We start from the raw sequence: 27,253 nt of genomic DNA, 5'->3' as shown, positions 1-27,253 counted from the left end.
TCTCTCTCTCTCTCTCTCTCTCTCAGTCACCTCTGTTTAAGCTGAAATAAATCTTATATATAAAAACAAGAAAAACCAGTTTGAAGTGTTTCTTGTTTTACACACACACAATAACTATTCCAAAGCAGAAATAAGAAAGAAGAAGAAAAGAAACCGACTCCCGATTAATAATTAATCTGTAACCGATTGATGAAACCAAACATGAAGACCACAGTACTTACAATTTGAAGTTTCATTGGGAGAGAAGATTTCAGTTATGGAATGCTCTCCTCGATACTCCATCTGATACATGAAGACATTTTCGCCGTCCGCATTCTTAGCGTGTATCTGCGAAGCGACTTCTTCATGCACGGCAATGAACTGATCAGTAAATACCTAACAATGGAGAAATAAAATACACATGTTAGACGTTTGGATCATCAAAGATAGACGTTTGGATCATCAAAGATAGGCTTTGGTTTAGTTTACCGACGTGTAGGTAGACTAGCGAGTCCAGGTGGTGTGTCCACCAATAACATAGGTAAAATTTATACATCTATATTGTAATTCTTATTATTATTATCATTATCATCATTATAATTATTATTATTTTTCTATTATCATCATTACTATTATCATTATTATTATTATCATTACACTTGATCGCCGCTTCCCGTATCAGCGAGGTAAGAGCCAGGAAACAGACAAAGAATGGTCCATCCACTCACACACCACACACACACACACACTCACACACACACACACACACACATATATATATATATATATATATATATATGTATATATATATATATATATATATATATATATATATATATATATATATATATATATATATATATATATATATATTGGAAAGGATCACAATATTGCGCGTGATCAAGATATTCCTATGAGTCCACGGGGAAAATGAAACACGATAAGTTCCCAAGTGCACTTTCGTGCAATAATCACATCATCAGGGGAGACACAAGAGAGAAATATAAGTCAGTTGATGTATATCGAAGAGACGAAGCTACGACGCCAACGAGCGTTCATAAACTTGTCATTTTACAAATTTTATCAACAATAAAGTTATCTAATTTGTATAGACCATCACTCAAGTATAGACTCATAGGAATGTATATATATATATATATATATATATATATATATATATATATATATATATATATATATATATATATGGAGCAGAGGGCTGGAAATCCTTCCCTCTCGTTTTTTTTCTTTTTTAATTTCCCAAAAGAGGAACAGAGAAGGGGCCAAGTGAGGATATTCCCTCAAAGGCTCAGTCCTCTGTTCTTAACGCTACCTCGCGTTAGCGAGGTAGCGTTAAGAACAACTAGTATATATATATATATATATATATATATATATATATATATATATATATATATATATATATATATATATATATACAAACGCCCATATACATACATATACATACACATACCCAGACATCTACATATATACATATGTACATATTCATACTTCCTTCCCTTCATCCATTCCTGTCGATGCCCCCCCACGGGAAACAGCATCGCTACCCCCAGCTTCAGCGAGGTAGCACCAAGAAGACAGACAAAAGAGGCCAAATTCGTCCACACTCAGTCTCTAGCTGTCATGTGTTATGCACCGAAACCACAGCTCCCTATCTACATCCAGGCCCCACAGACCTTTTTCCACGTTTACCCCAGATATTTCACATGCCCTGGTTCGGTCCATTGACAGCACGTCGACCCTTGTATACTAAATCGTTCCAATTTACTCTATTCCTTGCACGCCTTTCACCCTCCTGTATGTTCAGGCCCCGATCGCTCAAAATCTTTTTCATTCCATCCTTCCAACTCCAATTTGGTCTCCCGCTTCTCCTTGTTCCCTCCTCCTCTTACACATACATCTTTGTCAAGCTTTCCGCACTCACTCCCTCCATATGGCCAAACCATTTCAACACACCCTCTTCTGCTCTCTCAACCACACTCTTTTTATTTCCACACATCTCTCTTACCCTTCCATAACCTACTTGATCAAAGCACCTCACGCCACATATTGTCCTCAAACATTTCATTTCCAGCACATCCACCCTCCTCAAGACAACCTTATCTATATCACCTACCTCTCAACCATATAACATTATTGGAAGACTATTCTTTCAAACATAACCATTTTTGCTCTCCGAGATAACGCTCTCGCCTTCCACACATTCTTCATCGTTCCCAGAACCTTCATCCCCTCCCCCATCCTGTGACTCACTTCCTCTTCCATGGTTCCATTCGCTGCTAAATCCACTCCCAGATATCTAAAATTCTTCACTTCCTCCAGTTTTTCTCCATTCAAACTTACATCCCAATTTACCTGTCCCTCAACCCTACTTAACCTAATAACCTTGCTCCTTTTGACATTTACTCTCGACTTTCTCCTTTCACACACTTTTCCAAACTGAGTCACAAACTTCTGCTATTTCTCACTCGAATCAGCCACTAGAGCTGTATCATCGGCGTACAACAACTGACTCTCATCCTGAACAGACTGCATACTCGCTCCTCCCTCCATAACTCTTGCATTTACCCCTAACCATCCCATCCATAAACAAATTAAACAACCATGGGGCCATCACACACCCCTGCCGCAAAACGAAATTCACTGTGAACCAATCACCCTCTTCTCTTCCTACTCGTACACATGCCTTACATCCTTGGTAAAAACTTTTCACTTCTTCTAGCAACTTACCTCTCACTTTTATCCCCTTTGCCTTTGTACAATGGGACTATGCAAGCATTCTGCCAATCCTCAGACACCTCACCATGAGTCATACATCCTTTAAATAACCTTACCAACCAGTCAACAATAGAGTCACACCCTTTTTTAATAAATTCCACTGCAATACCATCAAAACCCGCTGCCTTGCCGGCTTTCATCTTCCGCAAAGCTTTTACTACCTCTTCTCTGTTTACCAAATCATTCTACCTAACCCTCTCACTTTGCACACCACCTCGACCAAAACACCCTATATCTGCCACTCTATCATCAAACACATTCAACAAACCTTCAAAATACTCACTCCATCTTCTCATATCACCACTACTTGTTATCACCTCCCCATTAGCCCCTTCACTGAAGTTCCCATTGATTCTCCTTGTCTTACGCACTTTATTTACCTCCTTCCAAAACATCTTTTTATTCTCCCTAAAATGTAATGATACTCTCTCACCCCAACTCTAATTTGCCATCTTTTTCACCTCTTGCACCTTTCTCTTGACCTCCTGCCTCTTTCTTTTATACATCTCCCACTCATTTGCATTATTTCCCTGCAAAAATCGTCCAAATGCTTCTCTCTTATCTTTCACTAACAATCTTACTTCTTCATCCCACCACTCACTACCCTTTCTAATCTGCCCACCTCCCACGCTTCTCATGCAACAAGCATCTTTTGCGCAAGCCATCACTGCTTCCCTGAATACATCCCATTCCTCCCCCACTCCCCTTATGCCCTTTGTTCTCACCTTTTCCCATTCTGTGCTCAGTCTCCCCTGGTACTTCCTCACACAAGTCTCCTTCCCAAGCTCACTTACTCTCACCACTCTCTTCACCCCAACACTCTCTCTTCTTTTCTGAAAACCTCTACAAATCTTCACCTTCGCCTCCACAAGATAATGATCAGACATCCCTCCAGTTGCACCTCTCAGCACATAACATCCAAAAGTCTCTCTTTCGCGCACCTATCAATTAACACATAATCCAATAACGCTCTCTGGCCATCTCTCCTACTTACATACATATACTTATGTATATCTCTCTTTTTAAACCAGGTATTCCCAATCACCAGTCCTTTTTCAGCACAAAAATCTACACGCTCCTCACCATTTCCATTTACAACACTGAACACCCCATGTACACTAATTATTCCCTCAAAAGCCACATTACTCACCTTTGCATTCAAATCACCCATCACCATAACCCGGTCTCGTGCATCAAAACTACTAACACAGTCACTCAGCTTTTCCCAAAATACTTGCCTCTCATGATCATTCCTCTCATGCCCAGGTGCATATGCACCAATAATCACCCATCTCTCTCCAGCCACTTTCAGTTTTACCCATATCAATCTAGAATTTACTTTCTTACACTCTATCACATACTCCCACCACTCCTGTTTCAGGAGTAGTGCTACTCCTTCCCTTGCTCTTGTCCTCTCATTTTATCGACCATCTCCTACGGATGAATGAGCAACTGGGCTGACTTGTGGATCGACTGCCGCAACCAGGATTCGAGCTTATGCGCTCGACCCTGGGCTAACCTCTCCACACTTCCTCAGTGTGTTTCTCTCTCTTCCTTTTCAACTAGCAATATCCCATTACCCCTCTTGTTTCTTAGACTCGTGTTCTAATGAATGTTTCATGCGACCACATTAGGTGTCTTCGAATAAGCAGAAACTTTTCACCACTATTTTTTTTTTTTAATAATACCTTCCTGTCCAATAATGGACATCCTTGTAGCAAAGGGCAAGTCCCTCCAGACAAAGTTATATCCTTCAGGTGAGAATATATAAAGCATAACCTTTGCTTACTTGGATCATCTTCTCTTTGTTATCCTCCGTCAGGGTTAGGTTCCTACCCAGGTACTTGTGGAGAATCCGTCGAGACAAGTACTCGGGAAATTGCTCCAGGTCTGTGTTTAAGAGAAGAGGACCGACATCGGAGAACCTTTCCTTCAGAGCCTTCGCTATTTCATCCTGAAAGAAGGCTGAGAGAAGAGAGAGGTTCAGAGATGATACGAGACGAAAGACACGTCTGCTGTGCCAGCAGAGTATCGTTAAATTTTAGGGAAAATAAAAAGATGTTTTGGGAGGAGATTAATAAAGTGCGTGAGACAAGAGAACAAATGGGAACATCGGTGAAGGGGGCTAATGGGGAGGTAATAACAAGTAGTGGTGAGGTGAGGAGATGGAGTGAGTATATTGAAGGTTTGTTGAATGTGTTTGATAATAGAGTGGCAGATATAGGGTGTTTTGGTGGAGGTGGTGCGCGAAGTAAGACGGTAAGGGAGAATGGATTGGTAAACAGAGAAAAGGTAGAAAAAGCTTTGCGGAAGATGAAAGCCGGCAAGGTAGCGGGTTTGGATGGTATTGCAGTGGAATTTATTAAAAAAGGGAGTGACTGTGTTGTTGACTGGTTGGTGAGGATATTCACTGAGTGTATAGCACATGGTGAAGTGCCTGAGGATTGGCGGAATGCATGCATAGTGCCACTGTACAAATGCAAATGGGATAAAGGTGAGTGTTCAAATTACAGATGTATAAGTTTGTTGAGTATTCCTAGGAAATCATATGGGAGGGTATTGATTGCGAGGTCAAGGAATGTACAGAGCATCAGATTGGGGAAGAGCAGTGTGGTTTCAGAAGTGGTAGAGGATGTGTGGATCAGGTGTTTGCTTTGAAGGATGTATGTGAGAAATACTTAGAAAAACAAATGGATTTGTATGTAGCATTTATGGATCTGGGGAAAGTATATGATAGAGTTGCTCTGTGGAAGGTGTTAAGAGTATATGGTGTGGGAGGTAAGTTGTTAGAAGCAGTGAAAAGTTTTTATCGAGGATGTAAGGCATGTGTGTACGTGTCGGATGAGAGGAAAGTGATTGGTTCTCAATGAATGTCGGTTTGCGGCAGGCGTACGTGATGTCTCGATAGTTGTTTAATTTGTTTATGGATGGGGTTGTTAGGGAGGTGAATGCAAGAGTTTTGAAGAGAGGGGCAAGAATGCAGTCTGTTGTGGATGAGAGGGTTTGGGAAGTGAGTCAGTTGGTGTTCGCCGATGATACAGCACTGGTGGCTGATTCGGGTGAGGAACTGCAGAAGCTGGTGACAAAGTTTGGTAAAGTGTGTGAAAGGAGAAAGCTTAGAGTAAATGTGAATAAGAGCAAGGTTATTAGGTTCAGTAGGGTTGAGGGACAAGTCAATCGGGAGGTAAGTTTGAATGGAGAAAAACTGGAGGAAGTGAAGTGTTTTAGATATCTAGGAGTGGATTTAGCAGCGGATGGAACCATGGAAGCGGAAGGGAGTCACAGGGTGGGGAAGGGGGCGCAGGTTCTGGGAGTGTTGAAGAATGTGGAAGGCGAGAACGTTATCTCGGAGAGCAAAAATGGGTATGTTTGAAGGAATAGTGGTTCCAGCAATGTTATATGGTTGCGAGGCGTGGGCTATAGATAGGGTTGTGCGGAGGAGGGTGGATGTGCTGGAAATGAGATATTTGAGGACAATATGTGGTGTGAGGTAGTTTGATCGAGTAAGCAATGAAAGGGTAAGAGAGATGTGTGGTAATAGAAAGAGTGTGGTTGAGAGAGCAGAAGAGGGTGCATTGAAATGGTTTGGTCACACGGAGAGAATGGGTGAGGAAAGATTGACCAAGAGGATATATGTGTCAGAGGTGGAGGGAACGAGGAAAAGTGAGAGACCAAATTGTAGGTGGAAGGATGGAGTGAAAATTATTTTGAGTGATCGGGACCTAAACATACAGGAGGGTGAAAGGCGTGCAAGGGATAGAGTGAATTGGAACGATGCGGTATACCGGGGTCAACGTGCTGTCAATGGATTGAACCAGGGCATGTGAAGCGTCTGGGGTAAACCATGGAAAGTTTTGTGGGGCCTGGAGTAATGCCATCTCAGTTATTAACTCTAACTCCAGTACCACGAGAAATATCATTGAATCTTCTATCATTTGATACACAAAGAATTATAACCTTGATATTAGTGAAGGTCTATACAAATTGGATAACTTTGTTATTGATGAAATTTGTAAACAATTCACCTTGTCCACATAAGTTTATCATACGCTCGTTGTCTGTCTTGGACAATCACATATTTATCAAATGGCGTCCTAGCTACGACTCTTCGTTGTATATCAACTGACTGTTATATTTCTCTCTTGTATATCCCCTGATGATGTGATTATTGCACGAAAGTGCATTTGGGAACTTATTTTTCATTTTCCCCGTGGACTCGCCATTTAGATTCGTGGCCAGATGACTATATATAACATCAGATGTTAAAAGGTTAGTTCATAACTTGCGCGTCATTTCTGCCCCTAAGTCTGCCTGACCGGGCAAAGGTTCGCATACGGTTATTTATGGGCGGTGCGCGCGCATCGTAGCCATTAAAAAATGAGAGGTAAAAAAGTCAGTTTAACCAGAATTTTTTACGTGACCAGATAAGACATTGAAAGTATGCCATCCCCCCCCCCCTTTTTTTTTTTTTATCTGTGTAGGGGAATCCTATTTTTCAGAATTTTAGCGCACCCTGTTGCAGAGGTAACGAGGTATCGTTGTCAAGTTGGAAACATCACTTAAAAAAAATTTTTCTGAACACATTCTTCAGGTACTCAAAATACTTCAGTCCCCACACACACCAACATTGCCCAGATGGTACTTTCGTCCGCTGAATTTTACAGATATCTTTTATGGTACTGGACTGAAACATTCTTACAGAATCTTTTTTAATCTGACTTTTTTTTTTTCTTAAAGACACTTCTCAAATAAACTAAATCAGTTATGGTTCCGAAAAGCGCGATTGGGATTTGCATTCTTTTCCTTCATTTTAAAAACTAGGTTAGGTTAGAGGGGAAAGAAATATCCCCATCCCCGTTTTTTTCATCCTTTTTACAGGACTGATGCCATGTAGAACGGTCGAAGCAATATCTATCTACAGCTTAAATCAACACATGTTAGTAAGAAGTAACCATATGCCAGATTAAGACACTTTCAAAATTGTGTCAGTTGAAAAGCTAGGTTAGATTAAGGAGAAAAACATAATCTCCATCCGCGTTTTTAATCCTCAATACAGACTGATGCCGCATAAAACTAATGTCAGGTTATCCTGTATCGACTAGGTTAGGTAACGGTACGCCAAGTCTTTCCCTGTGGCCGAACCACTGGAATCAATATACCATTAACAAGTTGAAGGCAAGGTATTATTACAGCATGACTTTCGTGTGGTGCTAAATCTTAACACCACAGATCACATCTAAATCAACGGGAGTATCAAAATGTCACGGATGTTCTGTTTTATGGAGACACAAAAACATAGTTTTAAAAGTTTATATATATATAAAAAAATGAAGCTGGTACAACTACTGCTATGAAAGGCAACGAACAATATCACATTTCAAAGATATATTCTTTCTTATAACATTTACCATGTGAAGTTGTGAACATTTTCAATGGTGATATAAGATAATCCGTTCCAAGAGCATGATCGGCTCTTGGTTTATTTTGGGTCTGTTCGTGTGAGTATTGTATGTAGGGCTTAGCATTAGTGAATTACTCTCATGTATCTCGCAAGAATCAGATAACCTCGTTACATATCTGGCCAAGCAACGAAAGGGAGCAGAATTGGGTTTTTGGAAAGACAATTCAAATTCCCATTTTCTCTCTCCTCGGCGCCACTTACTATAAATGTGTGCTCCTTCGTGGAGGTTAGTCCCAGATATGATGTCGACTTTGTTGTATACGCCGTCTCTCAGTATCGCTGCTGGGTGGTCGGGAAGGAATTCTCCGTCTACTCGAGGAACCATTGCGAAGGGCAGGTAATACCACTCCTAAAAAAAAAAAAAAAAAAATATGGAAATGTTAACATACCACCGACAGCCTTAGAATACAGTTGGTAACACTGATGGATTTAAAATATCACACAGGGGCTGTTACTAAAGGCAACTTGTACCACATGAATGTACTGTAAAGAGAAAAACTGCAATGACTTATGGATCGAAAAATTAATAAATCATAATTAAAAGATAAAAATGATCTTGTGCATATGATATCTGCCTAATATGAAGAAGAAAACACACACACACACACACACGAGTGAATGTAATGAAGATGGGACACAGAGAGAGGCCTCGATATGAATATGTTTTCTAGCGGAAAATAAACTGCAGGAATCTGTGTAAGAGACCCTTGGCAGAGGAGTATTTCAAGTATACAGATGAGGAAATATTCACAAACTACTCTCGTCTTATCGTCCTACATCAAACCAAAAAATCAAAATACTGCATGACGGTTGTAGGGGTTGAAAAAGAAGGGGAATGAGAACTTGAAAGAGCGAGTACCAGCATTAATTATGTGAGACGATAAAGAGAACAAATGAGAACATCGTCGGAAGGGGTAAATGATAACATTTAGTGATGAAGCGAGGTGATGGAGTGAGTGCTTTGAAAGATTGTTGAATGTATTTGACGACATGGAGGCAGATGTAGGGTGTCTGGACCGAGGAGGTATGCGAGGTGAGAGTTATGGAAAGTGGTTCAGTGAAGAGAGGTGATGAAACCCCTGCATAAGATGAAATGTGGCAAGGCGGTTGGAGTGTATGGCATTACTGTTTAATTTCTTAAGAAAGGGGGTGACTGTTGTTTGACTGGTTAGTCAGGATTTTCATTGTATGTATGGCTCATGGTGAAGTGCCTGACGATTAGCGGAATGCATGTATAGAGCCACTGTATAAAGGAAAGGGGGCGAAAGGTGAGCGTTCTACTTACAGTTATAAGTTTGTTGAGTGTACCTGGTAAGTTATACGGGAATGAGATTGGGAGGCTTGTAGCATGCATAGAGGATCAAAATGGAGAGTGAAAAATAATGTCTTCAGGAGTGGTAGTTTATGAGTGGATCAGGTGTTTGGTATGAAGAACAATGAATGATTAATTCATAGAGAAACAAAAGGATTTGGCATTTATGGATATGGTGAAAGTATGAAAGGGTTGACATAGATACTTTTAAGAAGGTGTTACGGATAAATGTGTGCGGATTGGTATTAGAAGCAGAGGAGCTCTTATCAAGAGGGTTGTGCGTGTGTGCGAGTTGGTAGAGAGGAGAGTGAATAATGGTTCCAGGTGAAGATGGGTCTGCGGCAGGGTGTGTGTGATGTCAATATGATTGTCAATGTTGGAGGTATATGCAAGGGTCTTGGAGAGAGGAGCAAGTATGAAGTCTTTTGGGAGGCAAATCAGTTGTTGTTTGCTGATGAGACGGCGCTGGCGGCAGATTCGAGTGAGAATCGGCTCAAGTTGGTGTCTTAGTTTGAGAGGGGAGAAAGTTGAATGCAATCGTGAAGAAAAGGAAGATTGATAGGATTAACAGTGCAAAGAGACTATTTACCTGAGGCGGTAAGTGTATTATGTAAACCGGGTAGTGGACACTCAGAACTATTTAACGAAGCGAGAGGGAGAAAAATGATAAATCAGCTAGAAGAACTGAGCCACTTACAGCCATTTCTGAATTGATTTTCACTAGTTCGTTGGCTGGCAACCCCTTGAGACAGTTCAGCAGTTCTAAGCTGTCCTGCACAGTCTCGGAGCTCACGCCTGCACAGTTGAATCTTTGGCCCAACTTGGCTGCCATGCGTCTATGGTCGTTTCGTAACGTCCACGGACACAAAGCACTGCCGGACTGCATAATGGCCCGCTTGAACAACCCTAACAGGAAGATATAAGAATATATATATATATATATATATATATATATATATATATATATATATATATATATATATATATATATATATATATATATATATATATATATATATATATATATATATCTTTTCTTTCGTACTATTCGCCATTTCCCGCATTAGCGAGGTAGCGTTAAGAACAGAGGACTGGGCCCTTGAGGAAATATCCTCCCCTTCTCTGTTCCCTCTTTTGGAAAATTAAAAAAAAATGAGAGGGGAGGATTTCCAGCCCCCCGCTCCCTTCCCTTTTAGTCACCTTCTACGACACGCAGGGAATACGTGAGAAGTATTCTTTCTCCCCTATCCCTATATATCCCCTATATATATATATATATATATATATATATATATATATATATATATATATATATATATATATATATATATATATATATATATATCTTTTTTATTATTATTTGCTTTGTCGCTGTCTCCCGCGTTAGCGAGGTAGCGCAAGGAAACAGACGAAAAAATGGCTCAACCCACCCACATACACATGTATATACATACACGTCCACACACGCAAATATATATACCTATACATCTCAATGTACACATATATATACACACACAGACATATACATATATACACATGTACACAATTCACACTGTCTGCCTCCATTTATTCCCATCGCCACACCGCCACACATGGAATAACATCCCCCCCTCCCCTCATGTGCGCGAGACAGCGCTAGGAAAAGACAACAAAGGCCCCATTCGCTCACACTCAGTCTCCAGCTGTCATGCAATAATGCACCGAAACCACAGTTCCCCCTCCACATCCAGGCCCCACAGAACCCCCCACGGCCCACCCCAGACGCTTCACACGCTCCGGTTCAATCCATTGACAGCATGTCGACCTCGGTATACCACATCATTCCAATTCACTCTATTCCTTGCACGCCTTTCACCCTCCTGCATGTTCAGGCACCGATCACTCAAAATCTTTTTCACTCCATCTTTCTACCTCCAATTTGGTCTCCCACTTCTCCTCGTTCCCTCCACCTCTGACACATATATCCTCATGGTCAATCTTTCCTCACTCATTCTCTCCATGTGACCAAACCATTTCAAAACACCCTCTTTTGCTCTCTCAACCACACTCTTTTTATTTCCACTCATCTCTCTTACCCTTACATTACTTACTTGATCAAACCACCTCACACCATATATTGTCCTCAAACATCCCATTTCCAGCACATCCAACCTCCTGCGCACAACTCTATCCGTAGCCCACGCCTCGCAGCCATACAACATTGTTGGAACCACTATTCCTTCAAACATGCCCATTTTTGCTTTCCGAGATAATGTTCTCGACTTCCAAACATTCTTCAAGGCTCCCTGAATTTTCGCCCCCTCCCCCACCCTATGATTCACTTCCGCTTCCATGGTTCCATCCGCTGCCAGATCCACTCCCAGATATCTAAAACACTTTACTTCCTCCAGTTTTTCTCCATTCAAACTTACCTCCCAATTGACTTGACCCTCAACCCTACTGTACCTAATAACCTTGCTCCCATTCACTTTTACTCTTAACTATCTTCTTTTACACACTTTACCAAACTCAGTCACCAGCTTCTGCAGTTTCTCACATGAATCAGCCACCAGCGCTGTATCATCAGCGAACAACAACTGACTCACTTCCCAAGCTCTCTCATACATATATATATATATATATATATATATATATATATATATATATATATATATATATATATATATATATATTTTTTTTTTTTTTTTTTTTTTCTTTACATTAAAGAAATGGAAAGAAACAAAGATGTGGACATAAAACGTATTGTATACAAGTGTAGATATACTAAACTATTTCACTCCGTGATACACAATGCTGCACCATAAGACACTCGCCTGATGCATCTCACCGAGAATATGTACTGAAAAAGCAGATATACCAATGGCCATTTTTTCTGAAGCATTTGCAAGTGAACGTTCTCAAGGTTCAACCTCTCTCTCTCTCTCTCTCTCTCTCTCTCTCTCTCTCTCTCTCTCTCTCTCTCTCTCTCTCACTTGGTAACTCACGACTCACCAACCCAATCAAACAATTGACTTTACCCTTGTTGGGGAGACAGCTACTGACCCTTAACAACCATTTTCCTTTCAATACTTATTCCTACGAAGGGTCATTAACTATAAGACAAAAACTTATCAAACCCTATTTGAGGTCGTGAACCCCTCGTAAGTGAAGCGCCCTATTTACACTGCCACCCACCTGCGGACATTGGCGAGAGGATATGCATGTGAACTGAGGACGCCCCTGCACTCTCTCCGAATATGGTGACCTTCTCTGGGTCGCCACCCAGGGTATGGATGTTCTTGTGGACCCACTGGAGGGCCAGCGTCTGGTCCTTGAGGCCGAAGTTGCCTGGAATCACATCATCGCCCGTGGAGAGGAACCCTGCGAAGTAGAGTGGCTACCGTTACGATTCTGTCTGTCTAGGTTCTTTGATATTGTGTGAAGTCCTTGTTTTGTACATTCTGTGTCTCAAATGCTGATGTATCTTTGTCTAGTACCTTCTGTATTATTATAACCACTTTAACAATTACCCTAGGTTCCTTAATATTGTGTGAAGTCCTTGTTTTGTACATTCTGTGTCTCAAATGCTGATGTATCTTTGTCTAGTACCTTCTGTATTATTATAACCACTTTAACAATTACCCTAGGTTCCTTAATATTGTGTGAAGTCCTTGTTTTGTACATTCTGTGCCTCAAATGCTGATGTATCTTTGTCTTGTACCTTCTGTATTATTATGACCACTTTAACAATTACCCTAGGTTCCTTAATATTGTGTGAAGTCTTTGTATTGTATATTCTGTTTCTCAAATGCTGATGTATCTTTGTCTTGCACATTGCGTATTCCTGTGACCACTTTTACAATTATCACCCATACTGGGTGGTTGTGATAGTCTTCTGACTAGGCTTATAATGTTGTACTAGGTAAATGATCTAACACTGTATCAGTTTCTGTCCAATAAACTTTAATGATAATAACAATAATAATGATAATGATAATATTAATGATAATGATAATAATAATGATAATAACAATAATAGTGATGATAATAATAATAATATTAGTAATAATAATAGCAATAATAAAAATGATAATAATAATGATAATAATAATAATAATAATAAAAATAATAATAATAATAATAATAATAATAATAATAATAATGATAATAATAATAATAATAATAATAATGATAATAATAATAATAATATAACAATGGATGTTATCGTACCCAGGGCAGGTCGTGGCACTGCTGAAGGGGGAGGGGGGAGAGAAATGTGTGAAGATACAAACGTGGTAGCAAGGTAGAACCAGAACTGAGGGAGAGAGAGAGAGAGAGAGAGAGAGAGAGAGAGAGAGAGAGAGAGAGAGAGAGAGAGGCGTGTTCACGAGATAATGTAACAAGGTGGTGAGAAATAGGAGAATGGTGTGTGTGTGTGTGTGTGTGTGTGTGTGTGTGTGTGATACGACTGTGGTGATGGGACGTTCGGACATTAAAAAAAAAAAGAATTCTCGTCGTAAGCCTGGCAGTGAGACACGGATATAACGAACACTTCCAAAATGAAATGAGTTTGGTTTCCATTGGACACAAGCACTACGGGAGATACAGACGAACTGGCAATGAGACTGGAACAAGTGGGATGTACCCATATCTTAATATGTTAATGAGACGAGGCATAAACCACGGTCTGAAGGTCCAGAGAAAAATCTGTTCTGGCCCTCTACATCAGGCGTGAGAATATATATATATATATATATATATATATATATATATATATATATATATATATATATATATATATATATATATATATATATGTGAGAAATATATGTGAGAAATACTTAGAAAAGCAAATGGATTTGTATGTAGCATTTATGGATCTGGAGAAGGCATATGATAGAGTTGATAGAGATGCTCTGTGGAAGGTATTAAGAATATATGGTGTGGGAGGCAAGTTGTTAGAAGCAGTGAAAAGTTTTTATCGAGGATGTAAGGCATGTGTACGTGTAGGAAGAGAGGAAAGTGATTGGTTCTCAGTGAATGTAGGTTTGCGGCAGGGGTGTGTGATGTCTCCATGGTTGTTTAATTTGTTTATGGATGGGGTTGTTAGGGAGGTGAATGCAAGAGTTTTGGAAAGAGGGGCAAGTATGAAGTCTGTTGGGGATGAGAGAGCTTGGGAAGTGAGTCAGTTGTTGTTCGCTGATGATACAGCGCTGGTGGCTGATTCATGTGAGAAACTGCAGAAGCTGGTGACTGAGTTTGGTAAAGTGTGTGAAAGAAGAAAGTTAAGAGTAAAGGTGAATAAGAGCAAGGTTATTAGGTACAGTAGGGTTGAGGGTCAATTCAATTGGGAGGTGAGTTTGAATGGAGAAAAACTGGAGGAAGTGAAGTGTTTTAGATATCTGGGAGTGGATCTGGCAGCGGATGGAACCATGGAAGCGGAAGTGGATCATAGGGTGGGGGAGGGGGCGAAAATTCTGGGGGCCTTGAAGAATGTGTGGAAGTCGAGAACATTATCTCGGAAAGCAAAAATGGGTATGTTTGAAGGAATAGTGTTTCCAACAATGTTGTATGGTTGCGAGGCGTGGGCTATGGATAGAGTTGTGCGGAGGAGGATGGATGTGCTGGAAATGAGATGTTTGAGGACAATGTGTGGTGTGAGGTGGTTTGATCGAGTGAGTAACGTAAGGGTAAGAGAGATGTGTGGAAATAAAAAGAGCGTGGTTGAGAGAGCAGAAGAGGGTGTTTTGAAGTGGTTTGGGCACATGGAGAGGATGAGTGAGGAAAGATTGACCAAGAGGATATATGTGTCGGAGGTGGAGGGAACAAGGAGAAGAGGGAGACCAAATTGGAGGTGGAAAGATGGAGTGAAAAAGATTTTGTGTGATCGGGGCCTGAACATGCAGGAGGGTGAAAGGAGGGCAAGGAATAGAGTGAATTGGAGCGATGTGGTATACCAGGGTTGACGTGCTGTCAGTGGATTGAAGCAGGGCATGTGAAGCGTCTGGGGTGAACCATGGAAAGCTGTGTAGGTATGTATATTTGCGTGTGTGGACGTATGTATATACATGTGTATGGGGGGGGGTTGGGCCATTTCTTTCGTCTGTTTCCTTGCGCTACCTCGCAAACGCGGGAGACAGCGACAAAGTATAATACAAAAAAAAATATATATATAATATATATATATATATATATATATATATATATATATATATATATATATATATATGAGAGACTTATCCAAAGGTTATGCTATGAAATCAATGACAACTCCATGGTTATCGTATGCACCGACATAATCCTTACAGTACGATAACACCATGGGTATCGTATGCACCGACATAACTCTTACAGTACGATAACCCCATGGGTATCGTATGCACCGCAATAACCTTTACAAAGTACGATAACCCCATGGGTATCGCTGGCACCGACATCATTCCTCCAAAGATTGCAGCTTGGTCTGCCATTGGTTCAAGGTGTACAGTCTACTGGTACTTAGACGGAAGTGAGCACATGTACTGACCTAATACGCCCAGACGGTACTGGATGGAGACGAGGACTATGTTCTTGGTGAGGAGGCGATTGGGCGATCCGCCGAAAGTGTCGGGGTTACCCATGATGAACCCGCCTCCGTGGATGTACACCATCACAGGCAGATCTGATGCATGCGGCTGGAAAAACGAAAAGAAAGTTAGTAAGTTTTGACGCGGAAAATTAAAGGAGTAGCCTAGCTTTTCTTTTTTGAAACTATATACATGTGATTGGTTAACGGTATCAACAAAACATATTTTGTAGAGCATATGACTGTCATAGATGATATACACTTGAATACTGATACATACTTCGCTATGTAGGTCCATCAATTCATTCAAAAGCGAAGTCCTGTGTGTGAAGTCAAACTCCAAATTGAAAGCAATAACATCTAAATCAAACCTGGGTGGAAATGTGATTTAAGTGCTGGCTGGTTTCAAACTTTTTACACGCCTAGTTATTACTACTAACCCCATTCAACAAAATGAGCAGAAGAAAAGACAAGAAAACCATCACCACTGTCTTAACTAAAGCCGTGTCAGCTTCCCTGCTACTCGCGCTCCCTTCCTTCAATCTACTAAAAGAACTCTGCCAACAGCATATTACTGAAGGAACGTTCCTGCCACCAGCATATTACTGAAGGAACGTTCCTGCCACCAGCATATTACTGAAGGAACGTTCCTGCCACCAGCATATTACTGAAGGAACGTTCCTGTCAACAGCATATTACTGAAGGAACGTCCCTGCCAACAGCATATTACTGAAGGAACGTCCCTGCCAACAGCATATTACTGAAGGAACGTCCCTGCCAAGAGCATATTTCTAGAATTTCCCTTCCAATAGCATGTTGTTTACCAATACCAGCAACAAGAGTCGGTCGAAGTCAGAGTGAGTCTACATAAAAATGATTCCTTCCTGTGCGTTCTAAAATGGCGGTCCTGTCCGTAGACACACCGAGAAAGTGGCCAGAAGCACGATGACTAAACCCTCATACAACGTTGCCAATGTTCACCCATCTTCTTGCTGGCTACTGAAGCAGAAAATGTACAAAATAAAAACAACGCACAATATGTTTCTATAAGTCTCTCACAGAAGGGAAACTACTATACCTGGACCCCAAGACTGGACAAACGTTACACTTATGTACAAGGAATGAGACAAAAAAAGAAAGAGGATAATGTCACTGCCATCCCAGGTAGTTTAGAAGATCAAGGAGTTAATGATCGAGAAATTGTTGCTAGACCACGTAGTTGATAATGAACCGACAATACAGAATCAACACAGCTTCATCCCGAGTAAGTCACGCCTTACTAACAAACAGAAAACGGTGAAGGGTTAAACTGGACCATAATGTATGACCGAAGTGAATTCTGTGACATCACTTACCACTTGTCCAGACTTTATATATATATAAAAAAAAAGACTTTTGAAAGCGCACTACATCATTAGACTGCTCTATCAATTTGTTGAAATAATGGCATAATGGTAATGTTTGGTTTTTTTTTATACTATTCGCCATTTCCCGCGTTAGCGAGGTAGCGTTAAGAACAGAAGACTGAGCCTTTGAGGGAATATCCTCACTTGGCTCCCATCTCTGTTCCTTCTTTTGGAAAATTAAAAAAAACAAGAGGGGAGGATTTCCAGGCCCCCCCCCCCCCCCTCCCTTTTAGCCGCCTTCTACGACACGCAGGGAATACGTGAAAAGTATTCTTTCTCCCCTATCCCCAGGGATATAATGGTAATGTACACCAATGAATTAAAGGCTTCATTAACTAATCAAAAACAATGCGTATCGGCTTCTGAGGTCAAGTCAAACCGGAAAAAGATAACAAAATGTCTCAGAATTCATTTACTGGGCCAACACTATTGACAAATCATTCAAGTGACCTACCAATGTCTGCCCAGTTAACCTGCAAAAAAACAATTGCTGATCAACAGCAGAGCGAATGAAACAATAGAATCCAGAATGACCCAACTCAGCTTACGCAATCCGGTACAATGAATGATAAAATGGAATGCGGTGTAGACAGGAGCAAGATTATGCAGTGGAAATACCACTTATAATATGATTTGGAAGCATCCAAAAACGGCAGTCTGAGAACTCTCAATAAGACTTGGCGACAATGGTGCCAAATAACCTGCAGTTCGCAGAAGACATCTCAGGTATATTGAAGAAAGACCACCAAATGGCACGTCTCGTAAAGATCTTATACTTTATGGACCTGGAGGCTTTCCACAGTGTATCGAAGTTATGTGAAGGTCCACTCACAGCTTATTGTTCAAGATTGACCCCCTCCACCTGAGAAAAAGAAGTCGGTGTGACAGAAAAAAAAAAGGGACAAAGAAAAACCACAAAAGTGACCCCGATTACACCATAGCGCGTAACGGATCTATGCAACAGGCGACCAAAAAAAAAAAAAGGTAATCTCGTCCTATCGTAAATCAGTTTAAGAATGAATGATCAACTCACATGCACAACACATACAGATGTGTTCAGAGGCAAACAACTAAGGCACCAACGGGCGAATACTACTAGTCTCCCTCATCTATAATGGTAAGTTATACTTGTAAGCACTTTCGCTTCATAGTACATCTACTTACCCATCACTCTCTCCACCCTATAGTTAACATTAAAGAAATCTTGTTCATATCAGTGTGAATTTCACTATCTCTCAGGAGCCGTAAAACTTGAGTGAACTGTATACTACTTAGTACATTAGAATCATATATAGACATGGTTATGGGGTTCAACTCTCTATTCTCCCTACATGACGCTCTTAACTCTCATAACTAACGTCTGGAGTATAGACGTTTAGGTACAGACAGTCTTCGTTTCCCAATGATTCGGTCTTGTTCCCGTAAAAGTGACCTAGAGACTGCTGAGGACATTCTGGAGGTGTACTGCTTTCCCTCACGCCCGTCCAACCTTCGGCTTCCACAGGATCCTGTCAACAAATTTATGAAATGATAAATATATATATATATATATATATATATATATATATATATATATATATAGTATTTTCTTATTATACTTGAAAGCCGTTTCCTGCGTCAGTTAGGTCGCGTCAGGAAACAGACGAAGACCCATCCACTCATATTCACACATAACACATGCACGCACATATACATACATATACATATCAACATATGCATACAGATGCACAGACATCTACACATATACACATGTACATATTCATGCTTGCTTACCTTCATCCATTCCGGGGCCACCCCGCCCTACAGGAAACAGCACCGCCACCCGTCAGCGAGGTAGCGCCAGGAAAACAGACAAAAAAGGCTATACTCGTTCATATTCAGTCTCTAGAAATCATGTACAATGCACCGAAACCACAGCTCCCTTTCCACATCCAGGCCCCACAAAACTTTCCATGGTTTACCCCAGACGCTTCAAAGGCCCTGGTTCAGTCTATTGACAGCACGTCGACCTAGGTACGCCACATCGTTCCTATTCGCTCTATTCCTTGCACACTTCTCCTCCTCCTCCTGTATGTTCAGGCCCCGATCGCTCAAAATCTTTTTCATTCCAACCTTCCATCTCCAATTCGGTCTTCCGCTTCTTCTTGCTCCCTGCACCTCTGACACATATATCCTTTTTGTCAACCTTTCCTCACTCATTCTCTCCATATGTCCAAACCATTTCAACACACCCTCTTCTACTCTCTCAACCACTTTTTATTTCTACACATTTCTCATACGCTTTCATTACTTAATCAAACCACCTCACACCACATATTGTCCTCAAACATTTCATTTCCAACACATCCACCCTCCTCCGTGCAACCCTATTATATCCCATGCCTCGCAACCATATGATATAGTCGGAACTACTATTCCTTCAAACATACCTACCCATGTATCGCAAGGGGTGGTCAGAGAAATTAATTCCAATGTTCAGATTCAAATTACGGCAATAATCAATACAACTAAACACCACTGGAAACCCTTGAAGATTGTGTTTGAAAATGATACATAATGTACTTTTTGAAATCTGAAATGAGTAAAAAAAGTAACGAAACATCTATTGAATGATTAAATCGAAGAATCACTTGCAAGATTGAAATAAATCAGTATAATAAAAATCTAAAAAGGTTTTGTAACAGGAAGCCATCGACGCGTTGCGGCATATACACTGACGCTAAATACACCGCTGTCCTCGATACAAACAAACAAACAAACGATGATATTTACCACCATGTTCTACTCACCTTATACCTCAGGTCTCCGACTGGAGGCTTGCCATACGGTATGCCCTTGAAGGAGTAGAAGTGTCTAGAGTTTTGCAGCGATACTTTGACACCTCTAATGACGCCCTGGGACAGCTGCACGTCGACCCCCTCATCGTCTGCAGCGGCGCACGACAACACTAGCAGGGTCGCCGCCGTGACTATCCGCTCCGCTCGCACCAACATGCTGAGGACAAGCCAGATGTTTGGTTGATTACAAACGACCGTGGCAGTTAAAAACAAACATGCAGATACTTAATGACTCGTTAAATAATGGTTTGGAATAATCAATATATATATATATATATATATATATATATATATATATATATATATATATATATATATATATATATATATATATATATATATATATATATATATATTTTTTTTTTTTTCAGACTATTCGCCATTTCCCGCGTTAGCGAGGTAGCGTTGAGAACGGAGGACTGGGCCTTTGAGGGAATGTCCTCACCTGGCCCCCTTCTCTGTTCCCTCTTTTGGAAAACTTAAAAAAAAAAGAAAAGAAAGAGGGAGGGAAGGATTTCCAGCGCCCCGCTCCCTCCCCTTTTAGTCGCCTACGACACGCAGGGAATACGTGGGAAGTATTCTTTCTCCCATGAGCATCAAACTCCCTTCCGAGCGCTTAGTTACTAACTTATTTGGCACTGACGAAGGTGTGTGTGTGTGTGTGTGTGTGTGTGTGTGTGTACATACATAGGAATAAAAACATGGTACATATATACACAGTTAAGAAGACGTGACAACACGAGTGTAAAACTCTCTGCCCGTAGAGCATCAATATGAAAAACATAACCACATAGAAAGGCGCTTTCACCACATCAGTCGAGACGAGCAGTGGAGACTAGCTAGGCATGGGACGTTGCACAACAAGGGACCCAATGTCGGCCATGGGTAAGTCTGGTTGATAGAGAAAATTACTGCTACTTGTAGCACTAGCTGTTTGAGTCTCCCGTTCCTACATCTACTTACAACTTGCCTCCGAAGAAGGCCCTTCTGCTGTACTTTCCTGTTTCTACTTAAATCTATTAGAAATGGAGGATTGTCCTTTAGCAAATGAATATATAGTCCATGAGATCTGTTATCTGACCTTACCATGTAACCTCATGTATGATCCTGTGTTTCGACGCAGGTGCCCATTTTATCGACCAATGAATGGATGAACAGCTGGGTTGAGTTTGGATCGACTGCCGCAGTCAGGATTCAAAACTATGCCCACGATCCTGAAGGGACCACAGTATCACAGCGGACTTAGATTGCTAATTAGATACATTTTTAGAGATCTGTAGGTATTGATAAGGTGGTAAAAGGCGACAACATGCCAGCTACACCTAACGAGGGCAAACCTAGTAATGCCTCTCTTCGTCATTAGGGTCATGTAAGTGAAGAAAAGTATTGAATCATATCAATCAAAATAGCAAAACTACATGTTCATGCACATTCAACCTATCGAAGACTACTTGGAGTGGGGGAGGGGGGGGGGGTGCTTACCTATTTTGCTGCTGGTTTGGTTGAAGTGAAGCTGTTTACGCGGGAAAATATCTCAACTATGAATCGAGCTCGCAGAACGTCTATGGTTGAAAAATGTTCACTCTTAAGCAGACCTAACCTGACACTCAAATGAACAGAAAGCTGCAAGGAAAGGGGCGTTGTAACACATCTTTTAGTTTTAGAAAGACTTCTCATCTGAGCGCATACTAACATAGTTTCCTCTACACATGCCCATTGGTTCATTTTCCAAACTCTTATTAGTAGAGAATGCAAACTATGAGCTTAATTTTGAGAACCTATATATATAAAAAAAATGGCAATGTGGTAAAAAAAAAAAAAAAAAAGCTAGAACACTTTAGGAGGCCGTTTCAGGAATTTTGTCATTTATGGCGAAAACGAGGTAAACTAAAAACTAGAACATGAACCGGCTCACTTGCAGAACAAGGAAATCTGAACCTTTATAAATCCCATGACTTGGTAACCAAACCGAAAATCTAGAAAATGAAGATTTACCAAGGCACTTCAACAAAAATGGACTGAAATGTATGATCTTATAGAAAAAAAGAAGAAAGAAATGGAACTGGGAATTATTATTCAGACACCTTGAAGTATCTTAGAAAAATACATTTACGGGCATTTTTCAGCTTCCTTTCCACGACCAACATTTGCTGGTGAGATTGGATACCTGAAAAATGCAGACAATAGAAAATAAAAGTAGAAAATCGTCTCATGAAATGTTAACTCAAATCGCCAGTCAACATTCTATAATCCAGCGTAATAGCCTATCCCTGTATATCTGTGACAAGAGGTGATATGATATACCGATGAAAAAAACGAGTGACCATTCCCACCATCATCGCCCTTGTCTATCAACTAACCTTTATGTTTCTTTTGTGTATGCTGTGAGGAGGAAAGAGGAAGTTTGTTTGTATTGTGGTGGAAGGACACAGTAGTTTGTAGTGTTACGATAAGGGCACCGATGTTTGTAGTGTGACCAGAGGACACGGCATGCCACCATCAAAGTTGTAACCACTAACTTACCTTAGCCTCGTGCTGTGAGAGAGTATGGGGTCAGGAGGTGGAGTTGCTGCTCCCCGGATGTGTTGCGTAGTCGGCTGCTGTGCTCACACTGTACAAGACCTCCCCAACGCTTGACGATGCCAGGCCTGGTGAACCATAGGGCGGTACTGGAACCCCACCCAAACCCCCTCCATTACTACCTCCAACACACACACACATACACTCACAAACACATAATTAATGTTATTAAGCTGGTCTTCACAATAGCCACTGTTTTTTTTTCACCCGATTACATTAAATTATGTAACTAACAGTTCCATGCACCCAAATAACTAACTTAACTACATTTTCTGTTCAATCTGTCCGTATTTTCTTTTTTGTTTTTCATTTTTATCGTTGTACACGCCAAACAGTTTGTTCAAGATGATTATTTTCCAAGTACGCTGAATCTATGAATCATAAGATTCGCATGAAATTCAACTATTCTTGGCCACTGGGAAGAGTTACAGTTTACCCAGCGACCAAAGCCAGCACTTTTGCTCTTTTATCTAGAGCCAGACCCCGTCTGCTTGAGGTTACACCGCGAGTGAAAAGTCGCCTTTGGCGAGGCTGTCATCATCATCCACAGTTGACTACAACGAATACACTCATTAAAAAAACTCGCTTTAGAGGCCAGCATCGCAGGAGCTCCTAGATCACTAGGAAGGAGCCCTGTGGTTAAGTAATGATGATGATGATGATGATGATGCTATTAATACTAATCCTATTAATGATAATCATAATGATAATAATGACAAAGATAATAATAACCAAATATTGGCAACATACATAGAGGCAAAGCGTGAGAACAGAAAGTTAACGGTTCCACGGGCGCGAACTCCTAATGTAATCTCACCAACACAAGATGAAGTTGCAATAGTACTCTAGGAATTCTATTGCTAACAGTCCTATTAAAGAGGCAAAAGTTAGTGGCCGAAAATGGCTTAGCTGTATCATATGGCGTATACCTCACGTCTGGAACATTGCCAGATGTTTGAAAATTTTTAAAAATCAATCTCTTCCAAACATGCAATAAATTCTTAGAACTTTTTTTTTCAAGACATTGTATCAGACCCATAAGATTTACATGTCATATGCATGAATCTTTTTTTTTCTTTACAGTAATTACATAAAAACGAATACATATATATATATATATATATATATATATATATATATATATATATATATATATATATATATACTTTTTTTCTTGCTTGTATATCGTTTCCCGTAGAGCAACGTAGCACGAATAGACGAACAAATGCCTCATTTCCTTACATTTACTTTACTATCATGGTTGTCTTTGTAAGAAAGAGGGAGGGGATGCTTATCTTTGTTGACTGAATGCATGACTTATTCATCTTCATTTACTCTACCTACTGGTTTTCTGATAACTTCCTTCAGGAAGATTATCGATATCCTGCAAGGCATTGTTTCAACCTGAATCCCATCCGGCGTGTTGTCGGAGGGTGGGGAGAGAGAGCCTTTGTTTTGCTATCCATTTCTAAAACTATTTTCTTCTAAAGCATTTTTTTCAGTTGTGTTAAGGCCAGACCATCTCGCTTGGACGTTGGGTCTGTGTATCTATGCAACTCGCGTAGCCCACCTTAGTTTTCATCCTTATCAGATAAGACTGCGGCTCACTTCCTTGCACTTTCACACCCCACACCACCTGCTTCAGCAGAAGTACCCCGCCACACACACATACACACACACACACATATACACACAAACACACACTAACACCAAACTTTACAACAAGGATATTCCCAATCCATTTCCCCCCTCCCCCCTTTTCTTTGCGTTTAGTTTCAGAACCACAACATCCAGGTTCCTCTCCCTTCTCATTCTAGTTACATCTACCCTCATCTAAACAACTGAGCATGAGCCATCGAGGAAGACGGGCGCTCCTCTCTTGTCTCTTTCTGTTTAAACTTTTAGAAATGGAGACACAAGGATAGGTTTTTCAACTCCCATCGTCCCATTTTCTGTTGCCTACGTTAGGATCAGTCACCATTCTGAGGTAGCAAATAAGTGTATATATATATATATATATATATATATATATATATATATATATATATATATATATATATATATCTTTCATACTATTCGCCATTTCCCGCCTCAGCGAGGTAGCGTTAAGAACAGAGGACTGGGCCTCTGAGGGAATATCCTCACCTGGCCCCCTTCTCTGTCCCTTCTTTTGGAAAATAAAAAAAAGAAACCGAGAGGGGAGGATTTCCAGCCCCCAGCTCCCTTCCCTTTTAGTCGCCTTCTACGACACGCAGGGAATACGTGGGAAGTATTCTTTCTCCCCTATCCCCAGGGATGATATATATATATATATATATATATATATATATATATATATATATATATATATATATATATATATATATATATATATATATATATTATATTATATTTTGCTTTGTCGCTGTCTCCCGCGTTAGCGAGGTAGCGCATGGAAACAGACAAAAGAATGGCCCAACCCACCTACATACACATGTATATACATACACGTCCACACACGCAAATATAGATACCAATACATCTCAAATGTACACATATATATACACACACAGACATATACATATATACACATGTACATAATTCATACTGTCTGCCTTTATTTATTCCCATCGCCACCCCGCAACACATGGAATAACAACCCGCTCCCCCCTCATGTGTGCGAGGTAACGCTGGGAAAAGACAACAAAGGCCCCATTCGTTCACACTCAGTCTCTAGCTGTCATGCAATAATGCACCGAAACCACAGCTCCCTTTCCACATCGAGGCCCCACAGAACTTTCCATGGTTTACCCCAGACGCTTCACATGCCCTGGTTCAATCCATTGACAGCACGTCGACCCCGGTATACCACATTGTTCCAATTCACTCTATTCCTTGCATGCCTTTCACCCTCCTGCATGTTCAGGCCCCAATCACTCAAAATCTTTTTCACTCCATCTTTCCACCTCCAATTTGGTTTCCCACTTCTCCTCGTTCCCTCCACCTCTGACACATATATCCTCTTGGTCAATCTTTCCTCACTCATTCTCTCCATATATATATATATATATATATATATATATATATATATATATATATATATTTTTTTTTTTTTTTTTTTTTTTTTTTTTGCTTTGTCGCTGTCTCCCGCGTTTGCGAGGTAGCGCAAGGAAACAGACGAAGGAAATGGCCCAACCCACCCCCATACACATGTATATACATACGTCCACACACGCAAATATACATACCTACACAGCTTTCCATGGTTTACCCCAGACGCTTCACATGCCTTGATTCAATCCACTGACAGCACGTCAACCCCGGTATACCACATCGCTCCAATTCACTCTATTCCTTGCCCTCCTTTCACCCTCCTGCATGTTCAGGCCCCGATCACACAAAATCTTTTTCACTAAATCTTTCCACCTCCAATTTGGTCTCCCTCTTCTCCTCGTTCCCTCCACCTCCGACACATATATCCTCTTGGTCAATCTTTCCTCACTCATTCTCTCCATGTGCCCAAACCATTTCAAAACACCCTCTTCTGCTCTCTCAACCACGCTCTTTTTATTTCCACACATCTCTCTTACCCTTACGTTACTTACTCGATCAAACCACCTCACACCACACATTGTCCTCAAACATCTCATTTCCAGCACATCCATCCTCCTGCGCACAACTCTATCCATAGCCCACGCCTCGCAACCATACAACATTGTTGGAACCACTATTCCTTCAAACATACCCATTTTTGCTTTCCGAGATAATGTTCTCGACTTCCACACATTCTTCAAGGCTCCCAGAATTTTCGCCCCCTCCCCCACCCTATGATCCACTTCCGCTTCCATGGTTCCATCCGCTGCCAGATCCACTCCCAGATATCTAAAACACTTCACTTCCTCCAGTTTTTCTCCATTCAAACTCACCTCCCAATTGACTTGACCCTCAACCCTACTGTACCTAATAACCTTGCTCTTATTCACATTTACTCTTAACTTTCTTCTTTCACACACTTTACCAAACTCAGTCACCAGCTTCTGCAGTTTCTCACATGAATCAGCCACCAGCGCTGTATCATCAGCGAACAACAACTGACTCACTTCCCAAGCTCTCTCATCCCCAACAGACTTCATACTTGCCCCTCTTTCCAAAACTCTTGCATTCACCTCCCTAACAACCCCATCCATAAACAAATTAAACAACCATGGAGACTTCACACACCCCTGCCGCAAACCTACATTCACTGAGAACCAATCACTTTCCTCTCTTCCTACACGTACACATGCCTTACATCCTCGATAAAAACTTTTCACTGCTTCTAACAACTTGCCTCCCATACCATATATTCTTAATACC

The 27,253-nt window shown here is 40.7% G+C and overlaps 1 protein-coding gene across 1 annotated transcript in view; it reads right to left on the bottom strand.

Annotated features, from left to right (window-relative positions):
- LOC139764624 (venom carboxylesterase-6-like) overlaps positions 1–23,019 on the bottom strand; it is a 28,094-nt gene extending 5,075 nt beyond the window's left edge. The window contains exons 1-9 of the mRNA XM_071691472.1: positions 22,862–23,019; positions 20,291–20,495; positions 18,860–19,009; positions 16,057–16,204; positions 12,726–12,911; positions 10,249–10,457; positions 8,441–8,588; positions 4,568–4,743; positions 222–375 (exon numbers count right to left, since the gene is read on the bottom strand). Of these exons, the coding sequence (XP_071547573.1) occupies positions 222–375; positions 4,568–4,743; positions 8,441–8,588; positions 10,249–10,457; positions 12,726–12,911; positions 16,057–16,204; positions 18,860–19,009; positions 20,291–20,494 (1,375 nt within the window). The 5' untranslated portion in view covers position 20,495; positions 22,862–23,019. The remainder of the gene's footprint in view (positions 1–221; positions 376–4,567; positions 4,744–8,440; positions 8,589–10,248; positions 10,458–12,725; positions 12,912–16,056; positions 16,205–18,859; positions 19,010–20,290; positions 20,496–22,861) is intronic.
- Between the last annotated feature and the right edge of the window lie 4,234 nt (positions 23,020–27,253).

This window comes from Panulirus ornatus, chromosome 50 (assembly GCF_036320965.1).
Source record: "Panulirus ornatus isolate Po-2019 chromosome 50, ASM3632096v1, whole genome shotgun sequence".
Lineage (NCBI taxonomy): Eukaryota > Metazoa > Arthropoda > Malacostraca > Decapoda > Palinuridae > Panulirus > Panulirus ornatus.
Note: the sequence above shows the minus strand (reverse complement) of the source record. Positions and strands in the feature narration are given on the sequence as shown.